Source organism: Spinacia oleracea, chromosome 5 (genome assembly GCF_020520425.1).
Source record: "Spinacia oleracea cultivar Varoflay chromosome 5, BTI_SOV_V1, whole genome shotgun sequence".
NCBI lineage: Eukaryota > Viridiplantae > Streptophyta > Magnoliopsida > Caryophyllales > Amaranthaceae > Spinacia > Spinacia oleracea.
In genome coordinates, this window is record NC_079491.1 from 10,336,918 (window position 1) to 10,354,684 (window position 17,767).

Here is a 17,767-nt window from a genome sequence, read left to right on the forward strand (position 1 = left end):
CTTAACTTCTATGCTGGTGTTACTTATACATTGTATTCGCCGTTACTTTTTTTTGTTTTACTGCAGTTTATTGAATTTCATGTTAGGGGTTGCTTGAATAGACGAGTGTTACTTGATACTTTATGCTGGTGTTACTTATACATTGTATTCGTCGTTATTTTTCTTATTTTATTGCAGTTTCATGTAAGAGGTTCATTGTATAGACTAGTGTTACTTGACTTTCTATGATGATGTTACTTGTACGTTGTATTCGCTGTTATTTTCTTGTGGTTACTACATTTTCTTGAATTTCATGTTCGAGGTTCCTTGTATAAACTGGTGTTACTTGACCTTTTATGCTGATGTTACTTTTAGTTATTGCATTTTCTCCAATTTCATGTTAGAGGTTCCTTGTATAAATTGGTGTTACTTGAATTTCTATGTTGATGTTACTTATACCTTGTATTCGTGGCTACTTTTTTTGTTTTATTGCGTTTTCTTCAATTTCATGTTAGAGTTTCTTTGTATATACTGATGTTACTTTATTTTTTATGTTGATGTTACTTTGTTTTCTATACTGATGTTACTTTATTTTCTATGTTGATGTTACTTTGTTTTCTTTACTTATGTTACTTTATTTTCTATGCCGATGTTACTTTGTTTTATGCCTTTAAACGTGTTGGGTTTATTTATAAGTGTGAACATGTCACACCATCAAGTTGATGGTGTGGCTGATCTCATATAAGACTTGAGGTTGGTCGATACACTTTTATTTCGTTGTGTGTAGAATGTTGAGAGAGATCCATATGACTAACATTTTAGTTTTTTTTTTGAAAGATAAGAAACCCCGAGTTCAAAGAAAATCGGGTGCCCAAGTGGGCGACTAACATTTTAGTTATTTACATGATACAATCACAAATTCCGCGTGTCCGTCCATACAAAATAAGTGAAGATGAGATAGTTACAGGCGGAAAAGGTGTTTTTTTATCCAAAATAAGTTTGTATAGATTAATTACAAGTATCTGCCAAATTTGGACTAATAGGTCCATATAAAAGATCACTAATTAAGGCCTTATTCTCTTCAATTTATAGACCTTATTTACAGGTCTTATAAGTTTAGATAATCTTAGATAAATTTTTATAAGTTAAATAAGGTCCTATAAGTTCCAATAAGGTTCTACAGGTTCCCATACGTTTCAATAACATTTTTATAAGTTCCAATAAGGTCGTATAAGTTCCAATAACTCAATAAGGTCTTAAATAAAACCTGTATGATTATTTGCGTTGTTATATTAAATAAATCATATTTATATATATACTCCCTCCGTATTTATTTAAGAGATACACATGGTCGGGCACGGGTATTAAGAAAAAGAATTGAATGAAATAAAGTAATAAAACAAGTGGGGTTATGTAGATATTTTAATAAGTAAAATAAGTGGGGACCATATCATTTTAGGGGATGGTAGTGGGGGTGGGGTGTAAATAGATTATTTAATTAGATGGTGGGGTTGATAAGTTACCAAAAATAGTAAGTGTATCTCTTAAATAAATACGGCCGAAAAAGACAAGTGTATCTCTTAAAAAAATACAGAGGGAGTATTAAACTAAATTTGTGGTTACTAATTGATCGACGATAATGATTATCAATGATACGTAAATATGAATTAATATGTTATTATTAATTACTATTAATACAATTATAAGGGAAAAACTTAATAAACACTTTTAAAATTACGTGTACGTCATAAATCAATGGACGATTTTTTTTTTGGTGAGACGCAAAAAATCATAATATTATTTCTTTACATCAATGCATCAAGCGAAATTCTCGTACAGAGTATCAAATAGTTATTTTCGTCTGTGATAAAGTTACATTACAAAGTGTAAATATATTTATTAAAGAGTTAGTGAAAAATATATTTTTTTACAAATTGATCGAATTCGTACTTGAATTTATAAATTTTGGATAATTATTACAGAGTAATAATTTATATTATTAAATAACATAAAAACATAATTATTAATATAAGAACTAATAATAATTTCTTTATTAATTTATAATTTTTATTAATATTTACAATCAACTATTATCAATATTCTAATGGTTAAAAAATTATTAACAATCTAATAACCTTTAAATAAGGTGTTATAAGGTCCTACAAGTTTCTATGAGGTCTTATCAGGTTTATAAGTTAAATAAGGTCCTATAATTGCTTTATTAATTTATATTTTTATTAATATTTACGATCAACTAATACCAATATTCTAATGATTAAAAATTTAGTAACAATCTAATAACCTTTAAATAAGGTGTTATAAGGTCCTACTCCATCTGTTCCACAATGATGTTCCAATTTCCTTTTTCACGTTTTGCCAACACACATTTTGTATCGTATTTATCTATAGTTACACAATATTAAAAATTTGATATTCTTAAAGTGTTTATGGAGATGAATCAAACAAGATCCCACATGAATATGTTTTTTCTTATATATTGTAAATAATATAGAAGATTCTCTTGTAATGTGAATAGTGTTAAAAACCTGAATTGGAACATTATTGTGGAACGGAGGGAGTATAAGTTTCTATAAGGTCTTATAAGGCCTATAAGTTAAATAAGGTCCTATAAGATCTTATAAGTTAAATAAGGTCTTAATTCTAAAGATCCTATAAATTCAGATAAGATACGTTCAAATAAATTTAGGTAAGTTCAAGTAATATAAGGCCCTGTTCTTTAGAGCTGAACTGAACTAAACTGAACTGAACTGAACTGAACTGAACTGAACTGAATTGAACTGAACTGAACTGAACTGAACTGAATGCTCCTGAACTGAACTGAACTGAACTGAATGCTCATGAACTGAACTGAACTGAACTGAACTGAACTGGACTGAACTGAACTGAACTGAACTGAACTGAACTGAACTGAACTGAACTTAACTGAACTGAACTGAACTGAACTGAACTTAACAGAATATATTACCGAATAAATAATAAATAATAAATAATAAATAATAAATAATAAATAATAAATAATAAATAATAAATAATAAATAATAAATAATAAATAATAAATAATAAATAATAAATAATAAATAATAAATAATAAATAATAAATAATAAATAATAAATAATAAATAATAAATAATACTAATTAATAAAAATAATAATAAATTATATTAATTATTAATAAATATTTAGTTATAAATAATAATAATAATAACAATAATAATAATAATAATAATAATAATAATAATAATAATAAGTAATATAATAATATAAGTATAAATAATAAGTAATATAATAATATAATAATATAAATTTAAATAATAAGTAATACAATAATGTAAATAATAATATAATTAATAGTAATAATAATAATAATATAATTAATAATAATAATAATAATATATCATAATAATTAGTATTATTATTAAAATAAATTAAATTAAATTAAATTAAATTAAAATGAATTGAATTGAATTAAACTAAATTAAACTGAATTGAATTTAATGCTCCTGAACTGAATGCTCCTGAACTGAACTGAACTGAACTGAATGCTCCTGAACTGAACTGAACTGAATGCTCCTGAACTGAACTGAACTGAACTGAACTGAACTGAATGCTCCTGAACTGAACTAAACTGAACTGCCAAATAAGTCCTGAATCTGAAATTAAGCCAAAAAGAACAGGGCCTAAGTAGAAGAGAACACACCCTAATTATGTACTGTAAATCTGTAATTCATTATCAATATAATAGTACTCCGTAGTAGGTGGGTGGTACAAAAAGCTAGGTGATGTACTACACCTATTTTGGAAAAACGTACTGTATTGTACTGTAGTACTTTACTTTGTTATATATGCAAGCAGTCCAAAGTCTAAAGTCCAAACTAAATTTCCAACACAAATTCTTGGGTTCTTTCCCCAAATATAGCCAGTGTGCTTTTGTGCTTATTGTTATGGATCCATCTTTTGCTTATTTTAGGCAGCTCAGCTCCATCACAATAAGCACAATGCACATTGGCTTTCTTCTTGGGTTCTGTCAGATCGATACATAGAAGAAGCCTCATATTGAATTCACCATTAGTTGTTGGGCTATCGTGTTCCAGACTCATCAAGACATAGACCATTGATCTATCACATTGGTAGTAAATTAGTAATGTTCTTATGTTTTAATGGACTCTTTTAAAATTCAATTTTTTATGTATTCATATACCATGAGGTGCCGTACATTCTTTTTGAAATGTGAAGCACGCATCGCATCGGATGCAGTTTTATACTGCTGATAAGGCAAAGAAAATATATATTGCTATAGTTTTTTCTATCAATGATAGCTAAATGATGTTACCAGTCCATGGTCATGAATTAATCATTCTATCAAAGAAATGTGTAATTTTATAATTAGCAAGGCCAACTGTGTACATCAATGATAATATCTATGATGTCATCTATCTATTACTATATATTAAAATTGACATCAGGAATAACACGTGTCAATTCCTGGTGCGATTTTTTTCAGCCAAAAATCATTTTTCCAAAAAAGTGTATCTATTTTATTTTATTTTTATGCTCTACCTTTTTTATAAACTACTCCCTCCGTCCCGGAATACTTGACATGTTTTCCTTATCGGGCCGTCCCTTAATACTTGACCTGTTTCTAAAAATGGAAATATTCTAACAATATTATATTATTTCTCACTCCACCCCTATTAACCCACCTACCCCCTACTCCATACAAAAAATAATTAAAAATTCAACCCTACTCTCTCCCAACCCCACCCCTTCACACATTTCCCACTAACTACATTAAAATAATACCCCACTATCAACTACTACCTATTAAATTAAATAAGTCAATTCAAGTCCCTTAAACTCTGTGCCGGTCAAACCGGGTCGAGTATTCCGGGACGGAGGGAGTATATATGTATGGAAAAAAAAAATTAGTTTTTAAATTAAGACAATAATAGATATGACGTAATAATAATTATTCTAAATTAGTAATATTTTAGTCAAATCGCTATATTAATAATGGAAAATACATCACTCAATATTTTGGTCAAATTTTCGTATTAGCATTTTAATTATGCATATTAGATGAATAAATTTAAACGGGTATGTTAAAAATGTTATAACTATGCAATAGTTTAGGAGATATTTAGTTAAATATTTTGTGAAAAAATAATCAAAATCCGTGCATGCACGGGATATAATCTAGTTCTTCTAAAATTAGATACATTCCAAAATTTCATTGGGAATGATATTATCTTTCTTTATTTAGGCAACTTGTATATATATTCAAAGTTATCCACTCAAAATCCGGTAATACCAATTGTACATCCTATTTTCCCGGTAGATGATTTTTCCAAGGAAATCTATCATTTTCTCAAAGGTGATTTCCTTGGAAGAATAATTTGCCTATTTTTTTTCCATCCTAAATTCCTTATTATAGCAAATCCACCTCCATTCCTCTATCTAGTTCTATAACATTCCCCTCATAATTTTGTAAATATTTTTTCACATTTTTTTTCTTCCTAAACCCTCATAGGCTCTCCCGGATTTGCTAATGCTACCCACCTATAGTAAACGCGTCTCAATTCAATCTCTAAAGAGACGTAAAAGTTAGCTAAAATCGAATCGAAAACCCATGGCGGAATATCTATCGGTAAAATCAACATATGATCCATACAAATTGTGGAGTGAGGGTACATGGAATGGGTCGGAAATGTTATGCCAAGAACGGCCTTTATATTTAGGGTCTCTACCCATATGGGCCGACCATCTCTATCCTCATGGGTCGGATGCATCTACATGCATTCTTCTACTTTGTTTAATCTTGCTTATTACTACAATCACTTCCTTCCTCCTTAAACCTATTGGCTTGCCTGCCATGGCCAAAATGTTTGTAAGTTTTACTTTCCCTTTTTATCCTCGTAAATATTATGTTTATCTCATTTGGGTACGTCTGTTATGAGACCGTCACAAGCATAAGACTGATGATGTCATCATTATAAATCATGACTATATGATGGCATAATATAACTATTTGATGAAAAGTATAACCAATAGTCCAATAGCGGAGCCACATATACCTTATACTTCCTTCGATTTTTTAATACTTGCAACGTTGGTATCTTTCACGCATGCCTATGCAAAACTTTGATCATTAATATTTTTAATTCTCTTTAAGCAAAAATTATAAAAGCTAATATTTTGAAAGTACAAATTGAGACGAATCTAACAATTATCTTACGTATAAATCACCAACAAGTCAAAATAGAATATATGAATAGTGTTAATACACAAACGTTGCGAGTATTAAAAATCGGAGGAAGTATTTATTAGAAAAAGTAAATTAATACGGATAAAATAATTGTTTTATTAGCATGTCGATCCCCGTTTATTAAATCCTGGCTTCGCTACTTATTATAACTAATTGAGCATACCTATTTGATCACAATACGTAATTATTTGGTAACAAGTTGGTCTTATATATATATATAATACTGTCATATATATAAGCTTTTGTAAGAATTATATGTGTCATTATGAAAAAATAACAGAGGCGATATTGTACTTTTTTTTAATATGAAAACAAATTGATTAATCAAAAGTCATATGACATCTATAAAAGAAATTTGAATCTAACAAATAATAGTGCATAACCATTAACAAATTGAATCAAATAAATGTTTTCTTTATCAAAGCCACGATCTTTGAGTAGATCTTGCAATGTGAGATATCCCTCGCACTAACATCAAAGTTTGTTTGTGTATGTTGTGTGTGCAGGGTGGTTTCTTGGTAATTGGACTATTATACTCAAAGAATGCCCTAGAGTTCAAAACATTAGTACACCCAACAATTTACTACTTCATGAACACCTTCTCACTATTAGGGTTCATATTCTACACATTCATATTTGGTGTGGAAACAAACTTATTAGCCTTAATAAGAAAAGTAAGAAAAAAGGCAATCATCATATGTTTTTCAGGCTATTTTACATCATTAGCACTTGGTTATACAGGATTCATGATGCTAAAAATAAACCAGGAAGAATTTCCTGGTTACATAAGACAAATGATAACGAATGCTCAAACCTTCTTCATGGTTACATGTAGCCATGTCAATGACCTAGGCATAAGTAACTCCGAAATAGGCCGTTTAGCTTGTGCAATATCTTTAGTCATCGATGTGTATGGAATGTTCTCGACTTTCCTCATCTTCAATGTCTACTTCCCTTTCCAAAACGAACATTATTCATTACCATTCTATGTTATCGCGGTGTATCTATTTATGTTCTTCGTTTGTAGACCATTGATCTTGGTTATTATTAGTCACACCCCTGAAGGGCGTAGAATGAAAGACACACATTTCTTAGCCATTATCATGATTGTTCTTATTTTAGCCCTACTTAGTTTACTGGTTGCTCAACCACTTCTGGTTTTCTTGTTCGCGGTTTTCCTACCTGAAGAGCCGCTTACCTCGATTCTAAACGAGCGTTTGGATCTGATGAATTCGAGTGTGCTTTTGCCTTTGTTTTGTGCAATGCATGGATTCATGGCTGATTTTAATTCTCTAGGGAAAAAGTCTAGGATGATCGAGTTTATTGTGTTTATGACTGTTACTGGTAAGTTCTTAGGAACTGTTATATCTTCCAAGATCTTTGGTGTGCCTTTCTGGAGTGCTGTTTCGCTTGGCATCATTTTGTGCTCCGGTGGTTTCCTTGACATGGTTATGCTCGGAGTATTTCGTCATCAGGGGGTAAGACTTGCTAATTCATCTAAGTTTTCCACACTACGGTGTACATATATGATATTATGATGCTAATAAATTATGCCTTGTTATGTTCAACTACATACAAAACCAGTTTTAATTTGTGATTGTATGTGACAAAAACACTAGTTATGAATTAGCCAAGCTTCATCTAATTTTTCTATTTTCTGGTCTAGTCTGATTCTTACTGGTGTTGTCTGATTTGTTTTTTTTTTTTTTTCTGGTCTGACTCTTGCTACGCGCGCTGGTATGATCTAAAATTTTCTGGTCTGGTATGAATGTTTTCTATGAGTGTTTTTTGTTTTTCTTGTGTGGGCTGATCTGATTCTTACTGATGTGGTATGATAATTTTTCTGGTCTAATCTGGTCTGAATGTATTATGCGAGTACTTTTACTTTTCTAGTATGGTATGGTCAGGTCTGGATTTTTCTTATCTGGTCTGTTTTTAAGAAGAATAAATAATCCGTATATTCAATTAACAAGAACCAGTGTTGAAAGTAAAAAGAACCGAGTAGTGAAAGTTGTAATTAGAAATTAAGGAAAATAATAACAATGATGATCGGGTTAGAAATCAAGGAACTTGACTGAACTTAACTAAGCTGAAATTTGTTGTAATGATGGGAGCCTAACAAATGGTGTATGAATTGGAAATGCAGCTTATGGACCCAGAACAATACACAACAGTAATGCTACATATTTTGTTAACTACCTGCATATTTTTACCCCTAGTTCGGTTCATGTACAACCCATCAACACAATACTCAACAATCTTAAGACAAGGTGTGATCGCATCAGCAGAAACCGGGAGTTTACAAGTACTAACATGTATCCACAAAGAAGAAAATCTTGCTGGAATTCTCCGTCTTATCGAAGCATTCAATCCTCGATACGAAATGCCTCTCCCCGTCATTGCTCTTCAACTCATTCAACTCACTGGCCGCGTCACTCAACCTATCCTCGCCCCCTTTCACGAGATCCAATCCTCGGCTGCTTTCCGGTCTAACATCGGTCGTTGCAATCGTATAATAAGTTCGTTGTTGAGTCTCGAACGTAGGACTGATGGTGCTGCTCGTTTACAACATTATATTTCTGTATCTTCGTATGCTACGATGCATAATGATATATGCAGCCTTGCGCATGATAAGAAAGTTAGTCTTCTTATCATACCTTTTCATATACAGTGGACTGCGGAAGGGAATGTGGAACATGTCTCTGAATCTGTTAGAGAGGTTAACAAGTTGGTTTTTGAAAACGCACCGTGTTCTACAGGTATGAGAATTTTGAAACTTTTTGTTTTTAAATTATGGGGAAGTCTGGTGTCCATCTAAAATATCTAAATATCCTTATTTTCTGTTTAATTTTTAACTTGGTTGTTGTTAGACCTGATAAAATCGACCTGGATCCGATTGAATCGATCCATATTCTCGATTTTGACTTGAAACGACGACCCAAAGTTAACCTGAAACCTAAAAACGACTCGAAACAAAATCAAAATAATTGCGAAATTGACTAAATATGATATGACTTGATACCCGGTTTGACCAGAACCAAATAACTGAAACGAATCGGCCTGAACCAAAATAACCGAATTGAATTGACCCGAATCATCCGGTCACAAAGCCTTATCTAACATAAAAAAGATCTAACCCGAAAAAAAAAGATTCGATGGAAAATAACCCGATAACTCGAATCGAAATTGCCCCATCCTGACAATGCATAAACCAAATTATTCCACCATACGCGAATGGACACGATCCAAACCTGTACCCGACCCGAAATAGGAGTTTTCCGAAATGACCCAATTTTGTCTTTTTAGGCTTATTCGTTTTCTTAATGACCGAGCTTTTTCGCAAGCTATTCACTAACTTTTGGCCCATCCCCTAGTACTTGTATATGTTTTACAAAACTCAAAATCTATGTTGTTCGGCCTCAAGTAACATAACTTTCTTTTAGTAAACGAGCCTCAAATATTTGCTGGAGCTTGTTCATTAAGTCATTTCTTAATGACCGAGCTTATTCGTAAATTGTTCACAAACGTATCGGCTCATTTGCACCCCAGTCACTTAACTCTATATTGTTAACTCTATATTTTACGAAACACAAAATCTATATTGTTCGGCCTCAAGTAACTTAACATTCTTTACCCTTGGACATATATTGTAGGGCTGCTAATCGATCGAGGGGACAAGGATGTGTCCTTACTAGACACGGAGTACCGCATTGCTATCTTCTTCATAGGCGGGGCAGACGATCACGAGGCGCTCGCATACGCCACCTTATTCGCTAGTCATCCTAGCATTAAGCTAACAGTTGTTTGGTTGAAGACTAAAATGTCAGAAAGTAACACCCATAGTTTTGACGACTATGCAGTGCTACAAGAATTTTACCACAAACTTCAGGGTAACGAGAGAATGTCGTTACAGGAGGTGGTAGTCAATGACGGGGCAGAGACGACGAATGCTGTAATCGCCGTAAAAAATGATATTGATTTAGCCGTAGTTGGTAGATACCATGAGCCCGGTTGTACTCCTTTGTTCGGGCTTACGGATCGGTGGTGCGAGTACCCGGAGTTGGGGATTCTCGGCGATTTGCTTATCACGCCGGAGTTTAACTTTTCGGTATTAGTTGTGCAAGAAGAACCTCATAAGACAACGGAAAATGATGATCTAATTGATGATTTTGTAATGTGATAATAATCATGCCTTAAACATGCACTATAGCGTTGCTTTTTTTTTTTTTTTTTTGTAATGATAATCTAGTTGATGATTTTTTGATAGTTTCCGTATTATATAAAACTAACTCATGATCGAGGTGACGAACTACGTAGTGCATATTTTACTCCCACAAAAAAAATAAAAAACATAAACAATAAACCAAACAACAAATGGACTATTAATGACTTATAATTAACCAATCATCTCTTTTGAATTCTCTCGAAAATGCTCTCGGCTAAAAACCCTCTCGAAAATGAATCAAACAAAAAATAAAAGACGACTACTCCCTCTGTCCCGGAATACTTGACCTATTTTTCTTATCGGGCCGTCCCTTAAAGCTTGACCTGTTTTAAAAAATGAAAATATTCTAACAATATTATATTATTTCTCACTTCACCCCTATTAACCCACCTACCCCTACTCCATACAAAAAATAAATTAAAAATTCAACCTCTACTCTCCCCCAACCCCACCTCTTAACTCACCTCCCACTAACTACATTAAAATAATACCCCACTATCGACTACTACCTATTAAATTAAATAAGTCAATTCAAGTCCCTTAAACTCTGTGCCGGTCAAACCGGGTCGAGTGTTCCGGGACGGAGGGAGTATAATTAACCAAACCTGATAAAACACAGACAATCTTATACTTTCGTATTTTTTTGGAGTAATAATTACTATTTTTGAAAAGAGTACATTTTTGGGAAAATTAATTATGCTCTCCATAAGCAAGATAATACACAATATTTTTATTTTCTAAATTTTTTTGTAGATTTTGTGTTGGTAAAAAATTAATGCCACGCTATTCAACACCCGCTTTTACGCATGTCGTCTGTTTTTTTAATGGTGAAAACCCGATATTACTCTTATATATTCAACCCCCCCTCCACCCCCTTCCCACCGGCGCCACCCACTGCGGGCACCCACAAACGTCATCCACCACTTCCACCCACTGCGGGAACCCACCACCGTCACCCACTACCTCCAACTATCACATCCACCCACCACCGAAATCCACCACCACCACCCACCACCTCCAAATACCACAACCACCCACCACCGTCATCCACCACCTCATGTAACTGACCTGTTTTTCGCCACCCATAGTTGGAGAAATCATCCCCATTCACCTCATTACCGCCTGTGCACCACCATCCACGAAGGCTCTGTTCTTTTCCCATCACAAACGTCGGCGCACCACCATGAACGAGTTTGAAAAGGGTCCCAAGAAGAAGTAAAAGACTATCTCGTTGGGTCAAGTAGCTAGAAGGGATGCCGCCTCCACCATCGTCGACGACCGAGTTATAGGTTTGATTCTTTTTTAAAAAAATAAAATAAAATTAAGGAATAAGGCCAAAAATCCTATTCTTATCTAGGTATGGAATAAGAATTTCAACCCTATTCCATGTAAAATACGGAATAGGGATCTTGACCTTATTTCGTGTTTTACTTAGAATAGGGCTAAGAAACCTATTCCATTCCTAGGTAGGAATAGGAATATTGGCCCTATTCCAGCCTAGGAATGGAATAGGGATCCCAATCCTATTCCACCTTTTGTTTGTCGTTACCATTACCCAACACAGAATATGGCTCCTTTCCCAATTCCCACCCTAGGACAAAATAAGGATCTCAGCCCTATTCCGTGTGTATCATTTTTGCCGCCATCCACAAACACGGAATATGGCTCGTATCCCAATTTCTTCCCTAGGACAAGATAGGAATCTCATCCCTATTCCGTGTTTATCATTTTTTGCTCCAATCCAAAATACGGAATAGGGCTCCCACCCCAATTCCCACCCTAGGACAAGATAGAGATCTCAGCCCTATTCCGTATTTTTTTCATTTTTGTTATTACGCGTTGCTTAACTAATTCTTTGTCAAATTTATTATAGGTAATATTATTTAACTAATTTATTTTTTATGTTTTTAATAATTTATTATTAAATAGGTTCTTTTTTTTAAAAAGTCATTTACTAATTATATCATCGATAAATAATTTATCCAAATGTACAAAATTGAAGGGAGGTCGTCGTCCATTTACGTTTTTAATTACTTTTTTTGAGGGAGTCGGCAATGACGATGCCTATGGCTGTGGTGACATCGACAGAGCTGCACCGACAGGAATAGAGGGGTGAGGGGGCGGGCCCACCGGAATGGAGTTAGAAGAGGGATAACAGGTGGGTTGGTAGGTAGGGAGGATAAGGGTGCAATTTCCTTAAATTTCAGTTTTTACAAAAAAGTACTTTATAAAAAGAATGTTATACTCGTAATTAATTAACTACCTTAAAAAAAATTAAAACATATATGTTACGATATAGTACGTTATGCCGGATTATGGTCGTTGATAGACTTCCCTACATGGTGGTCACATGAATTTTAACGACTCAACTAGTGTGTGTCCCGGGCGATGCCCCGGTTACAAACTTACAATGTTGAATAATACATGAAATATTTTATTTACGTTGTTTACATGTGTTGGGTATGCGAGTTTGACCTTTTCAATAACTATCTGGAGATCTTTTTTTTTTGGTGTACCACCCGGTTCAACCTTATGGCTAATCCGGATTCGGAGCGAGTTCTGAGTGGATAGGTTCCAGTCCCCTCCCAATTGTTGTTGCGGTGGATCGAACACGGGGTACTCTCTACCAAGTTCAGCCTCAATCACCACTGAACCAACAGACAATTGGTTCGATCGTTTATTTTATTTGGATGTGAATGAAATGTATGTAGTATGTATCTTTTTTAGTAATAGCGTTTTCCCTTTTTGGGTTCTTAGTATTCGTAAATCATGTCTAATATCTAATAAATATTTTGTATATATGATATGATCAATATATGCTAACACAATTGTTGACTAATTAATGAAAACATGTTCTATTATATGTGGAAATTAGACAAATTAAAAATGAAGAAATTATCAAACCCATTTTTAATAATGGTAACAAAATTAAATTTTCTTGCAATCACTATGTGGTGAACATTAATAACATTTATCATGTGAAAAATAGTATAAATACATGTACACTAATCCTATCCCACTTAAATATATTTAAATAGAGTTAAAAGACATAAATTATAGTATAGCTAAGATGGTAAGCTTTCTATTATTTTTCTTGTTGGTTCCATGTTCGAACTCTAACAAAAGCATTTTGTGTATCAATGTATCAAAAGCACATCCTCCATGTCATTGTTGATGTGGCGCCTTGTCATATTTAGAGAAGGTGACACATGGCCGCGTAACATGATTTGCCTTGGAGATTTAATAATAGTATAGATAGATAGATTCCCTCCCTCAGCTCTTTTATGCCTAGTTCAACCTAATTTTCTAGCTAGTTTCTGTTTATGCCAAATTTCGTATGGACGACCTTTGGTTGGGACATAGACGACTAGATAAAATAAAGTATGTAAATGACATGAAATAAAGGGCAGAAATAAAGAGAGACAAGACAAGAGATGGTGACGCGGAAAACCCGAAAGGGATAAAAATCGCGGGTGGCCATGAGTCCACCAATCCACTAGGTAATAGGCGTAAAAAGCCTTACTGAGTACAATTACATTGTATATTCGCAAGAACGTAAATATAGCTAATATAATAGGGTAAACACAAGTAGGTGTGGCAAATATTGTGGGAGTACGTAAGCGGACGAGACATTCAGGGAAGACTCGTTGTGAAAGAGCTTTATAATAGGGCAGTAGGCTTAATGCAAGGGTAGGTGTATAAAGAGAGTGTAATTGGTTTAGTATACCTTGGCTAAAGATGAACGACAATGGTTAATATCTTGATGGAATACCCATGTGGAAGATAAGAGGAAGGCTAGATTATATTTGTTGCAGGAGCTACGGGAAAAGCCATCGGATCCTAGGAGCATGAAGGGATAGTATATATATATACCGTAGCCGTTCGGATAACGTGTGTTAGTGGAGTAAATGGCAGAACATGGGAAGCCTGGGTTTCATTGTAGGCGTTCTAGATGGAGATTGGAAGTGGCCTCTCATTGCGGATTCATGGTCTTTATATAGTACTAGGTCAAGCATAGAAGACAGAATAATGCCGTTAGTTATTCCTTGATACTCTCAACTGATCCCTTGATCTCCTCTAACTGTTTGTTTGACCCTTGCTAGCTTCCTTGACCTTGTCCAACAAGCATATAGTGGAGATGATGGCTCCTTGAATATAGGAACCAACCTTGACTGCTTCCTTAATAGGATCCGAGGACGGACTGACTTGCGATGACTTGTTCCAGCGTCGACCTCACGTCGTACAAAACGACCAATAACAATAGCCCCCATTTTCCTAATTGTAGGGAGTCGAAAGTTAGGAAAATAATCTTCAAAGTCTGTCACCGCGTTCATTTGATGTCGATGCTAATCTGTCATTGTCTTCGTCTTGTCCGTCGTCTTCCATACTTAATCTTGATCAGTGGCGTCGCAACTTGGTGTCATCCATGATTTTTGACAGCACTTGACGTCATCATGCGTATATTGGCGTCTTCATGTTGGCGTTGGTGTCCTTAGCTTAATTAGACGTAAACCTGACATCTTGTGAAAGAATCGTTCCTCTTAACGAGCGTGAGACAACAGAATGTAATTCTCAAAAAACCTGTGCGAAAACATATATGTTGAGACACAACGTTAGTTAGGTATCTAGCGTCATGGCCAACTTTTGTATCTTCGTCTGTCGTTTGATATTTGCGGGCGTCACGGCCAACTATTGTACCTTAGTCCGTCGTTTGATGTTTACAGGTGTCATGGCCAACTGTTGTATCTTAGTCTGTCTTCTGATGTTTACAGGCGTCATGGCCAACTGTTGTATCTTAGTCTTTCGTCTGATGTTTACAGGCGTCATGGCCAACGATTGTATCTTAGTCTGTCGTCTAATGTTTACAGGCGCCATGGCTAACTGTTGTATCTCAGTCGGTCATCTGATGTTTACAGGCGTGCCTCTATTGTCGCTGTTGTGTGACATCTATCGTATGCAGGCGATATAAGCCTTTTCGTTTGTTCGTAGTCATGCGAAGAATTTAGAGAAGGAAGTTGCGTCGATTGGGCATAATGTCGAATTATTTTAGTCGGATGTAATGTCGTGTGAGGGTAGGTAGCAGGAGACTAAGTTGAAGTTACAGGTGAATGGAGTGAATGATTTGAAGCAACCTTATGACGAATGTCAAGAATATTCGAAGGGTTGTGAGGTTTCCTATAACATGGGGACAAGGGATAAGATGTTTTGATGGTGTAGTCTATGGCATAAGACTTTAGCCTATGGGATTTTTAGAACATCAATTTAAGTAGGTTTTGAGCATTCTGGGTTTGCTTTGTTTTTCGTCAGTGTTCAGGAGGAAAGACGTGAGTTTGCTATTTTATATTTGGCGATTGGTTAGCCGTTTGGACGAGTGTCGGGGGTGCATACACGTTGTTAGCTTAAAATGTTGTTTATGCTATATCTATTATTCGTTGTGGAATAAATGTCACTTGTAAGGTACTCAAAGAACGAAGCTATGTGCACATAAATAGTACCTGCGTCGTGTGTAGTGGTCGCGCTTAGAAGAGACACGTCGTCGTTGGGATCCAATAAGTTTAAGGGTTATGACCACGGAGACGTCGTCGCTTGTAGTTGATAGCGTCGTTCGTTGATGTCGTCTTCTGATGATGTCGTTCGTTGCTGTTGTCGTTCGTGATATCGTCAACAAGTGATCTATTGAGGATAGAAAAGGTAGAGGTGGACGTTCGCTTGATGCGATGTTAGCGTTGATTTTCAAATGAATAAGATGAAACATAAATATAATATAATTGCGTTTGGAAAGATATATTCAATGCGACAAATAACAAAAACTGAAATTGAACTTTAATCGCAGTGTAGTAAAAAATGTAATAAATTAATTAACGCACGAAGTAAGTGTTAGATATTACTTAATATGGGCTCATGTAACGAAATTACGTCGAGTCGTTGACTGTCCCTTGATGACGATTCTACAATCAACAGCATTGTCCTGATGTCGTGACACCTCTCGTCGCCGATCTTGTTTTCGTTCCTGAGATCATTGCCATCGCTTGTACCATCGTCGTCACATCTGGCGTCGTACCGTCATGTTGAATGATGACGCATCGCTGGTCTTGACATTGTCCATTCCAACGTTGGTCGACTTATTGGTTGATCCTCGCAATGTGGCACAAGAAAGAACATATGGTTAATGTGAATTCCTTATACTGTCTTAAGAAGTGGACTTTTTCTTAACGTCTTTGGTAAAATCATTTGACAAACTTACATTACAATATGTCGTAAATTCAAATACATGTGAACTCTTTATAAATTACCTTTCTTGTTAATCGGTTGACGTCTTATCACTTGTCGTCTTTGGGAAACCCAATGAATTTTCTTTATCCGCCTATTTCGACATGTGATAGTGGTTGAGCCCCCAGTGTTCGTACATTTGTCTTAGCATCATACCTGTTACCAAAATCTTACGACAAGATCATCATGAAAATAAATTGTATCACATCGTCAGTTAAACTTCAAAGTTGTAACAAGTATATTAAACTGAACGGGAGTATGTACTATCTTGCCCCCCTGTGGCGGCTTTAGGAAGATATCATGACTGAAGTCGGCCACAGATATGATGACGTTCGTTTATATTTGACTTCGTACATGCGTGCCAGCATGATGCAACCTCTAAACGTCTCATGTGTCAAGTCAAATTACCTCAAAACGATTTGATAAAATGGTTTAGTCATTAGAAAAATTGAGACATTCATGGTGCGATGCAAAAATTTATTAGTTTAACTTGATGAACGTTGGATACGAGACATATTAATACAAGAGAACAACAATGAATGAATTGAAATGAGAAAGTGTGTGAAAAATAGTTTAGAAGTTACTCATGTGTCATCATGGTCATTGATGATGATTATTCGACATTCCGATTTCCTTAGCTTTCTCGGTAGTCTGGTGGCGTCGTGTCATCGGTCATTGCCATCTCGTGGCGTCGGGGCATACCGTCATGATCAAGGTAATCTGTTGTCATTAATATACATACTAACGCGTATAGTCGCGGCATGTCGTTAGTAAATGAAAAATAGTTATCACGGATGATATATGAGAAAATTTCAATAGGATATGAGGTGTTAGTTTATAAAATTTTGACGTCATTAATAAATGAATTGAGTCACTCATACCATTCGATTGTGTTGATGACCCTCACGATCTGCGATGTACGTGGCAGCGACAATACGTGTATATTATAAATAAAAGATAACTCACTTCGAAAGTATGTTCGTACCTTTAGCCCCCATTGATATTCATGT

General features: G+C 34.7%; 1 protein-coding gene across 1 annotated transcript; it reads left to right on the forward strand.

The window, feature by feature from the left end:
* Nucleotides 1–5,323: 5,323 nt before the first annotated feature.
* Nucleotides 5,324–10,528, forward strand: LOC110798910 (cation/H(+) antiporter 14). Its single transcript, XM_022004111.2, has 4 exons — nucleotides 5,324–5,884; nucleotides 6,769–7,740; nucleotides 8,409–9,021; nucleotides 9,916–10,528. The coding sequence occupies exons 1-4, from the start codon at nucleotides 5,627–5,629 to the stop codon at nucleotides 10,440–10,442; spliced, it is 2,370 nt and encodes a 789-aa protein (XP_021859803.1). The 5' UTR covers nucleotides 5,324–5,626; the 3' UTR covers nucleotides 10,443–10,528.
* The last annotated feature ends 7,239 nt before the right edge of the window (nucleotides 10,529–17,767 follow it).

Excerpts from the sequence above, each read along its gene's own strand:
- LOC110798910 (XM_022004111.2), top strand. The coding sequence starts at position 5,627 with ATGGCGGAATATCTATCGGTAAAATCAACATATGATCCATACAAATTG. Across the intron at positions 5,885-6,768 it reads CTGCCATGGCCAAAATGTTT|GGTGGTTTCTTGGTAATTGG; the intron begins GTAAGTTTTACT and ends TTGTGTGTGCAG. Across the intron at positions 9,022-9,915 it reads AAACGCACCGTGTTCTACAG|GGCTGCTAATCGATCGAGGG; the intron begins GTATGAGAATTT and ends CATATATTGTAG.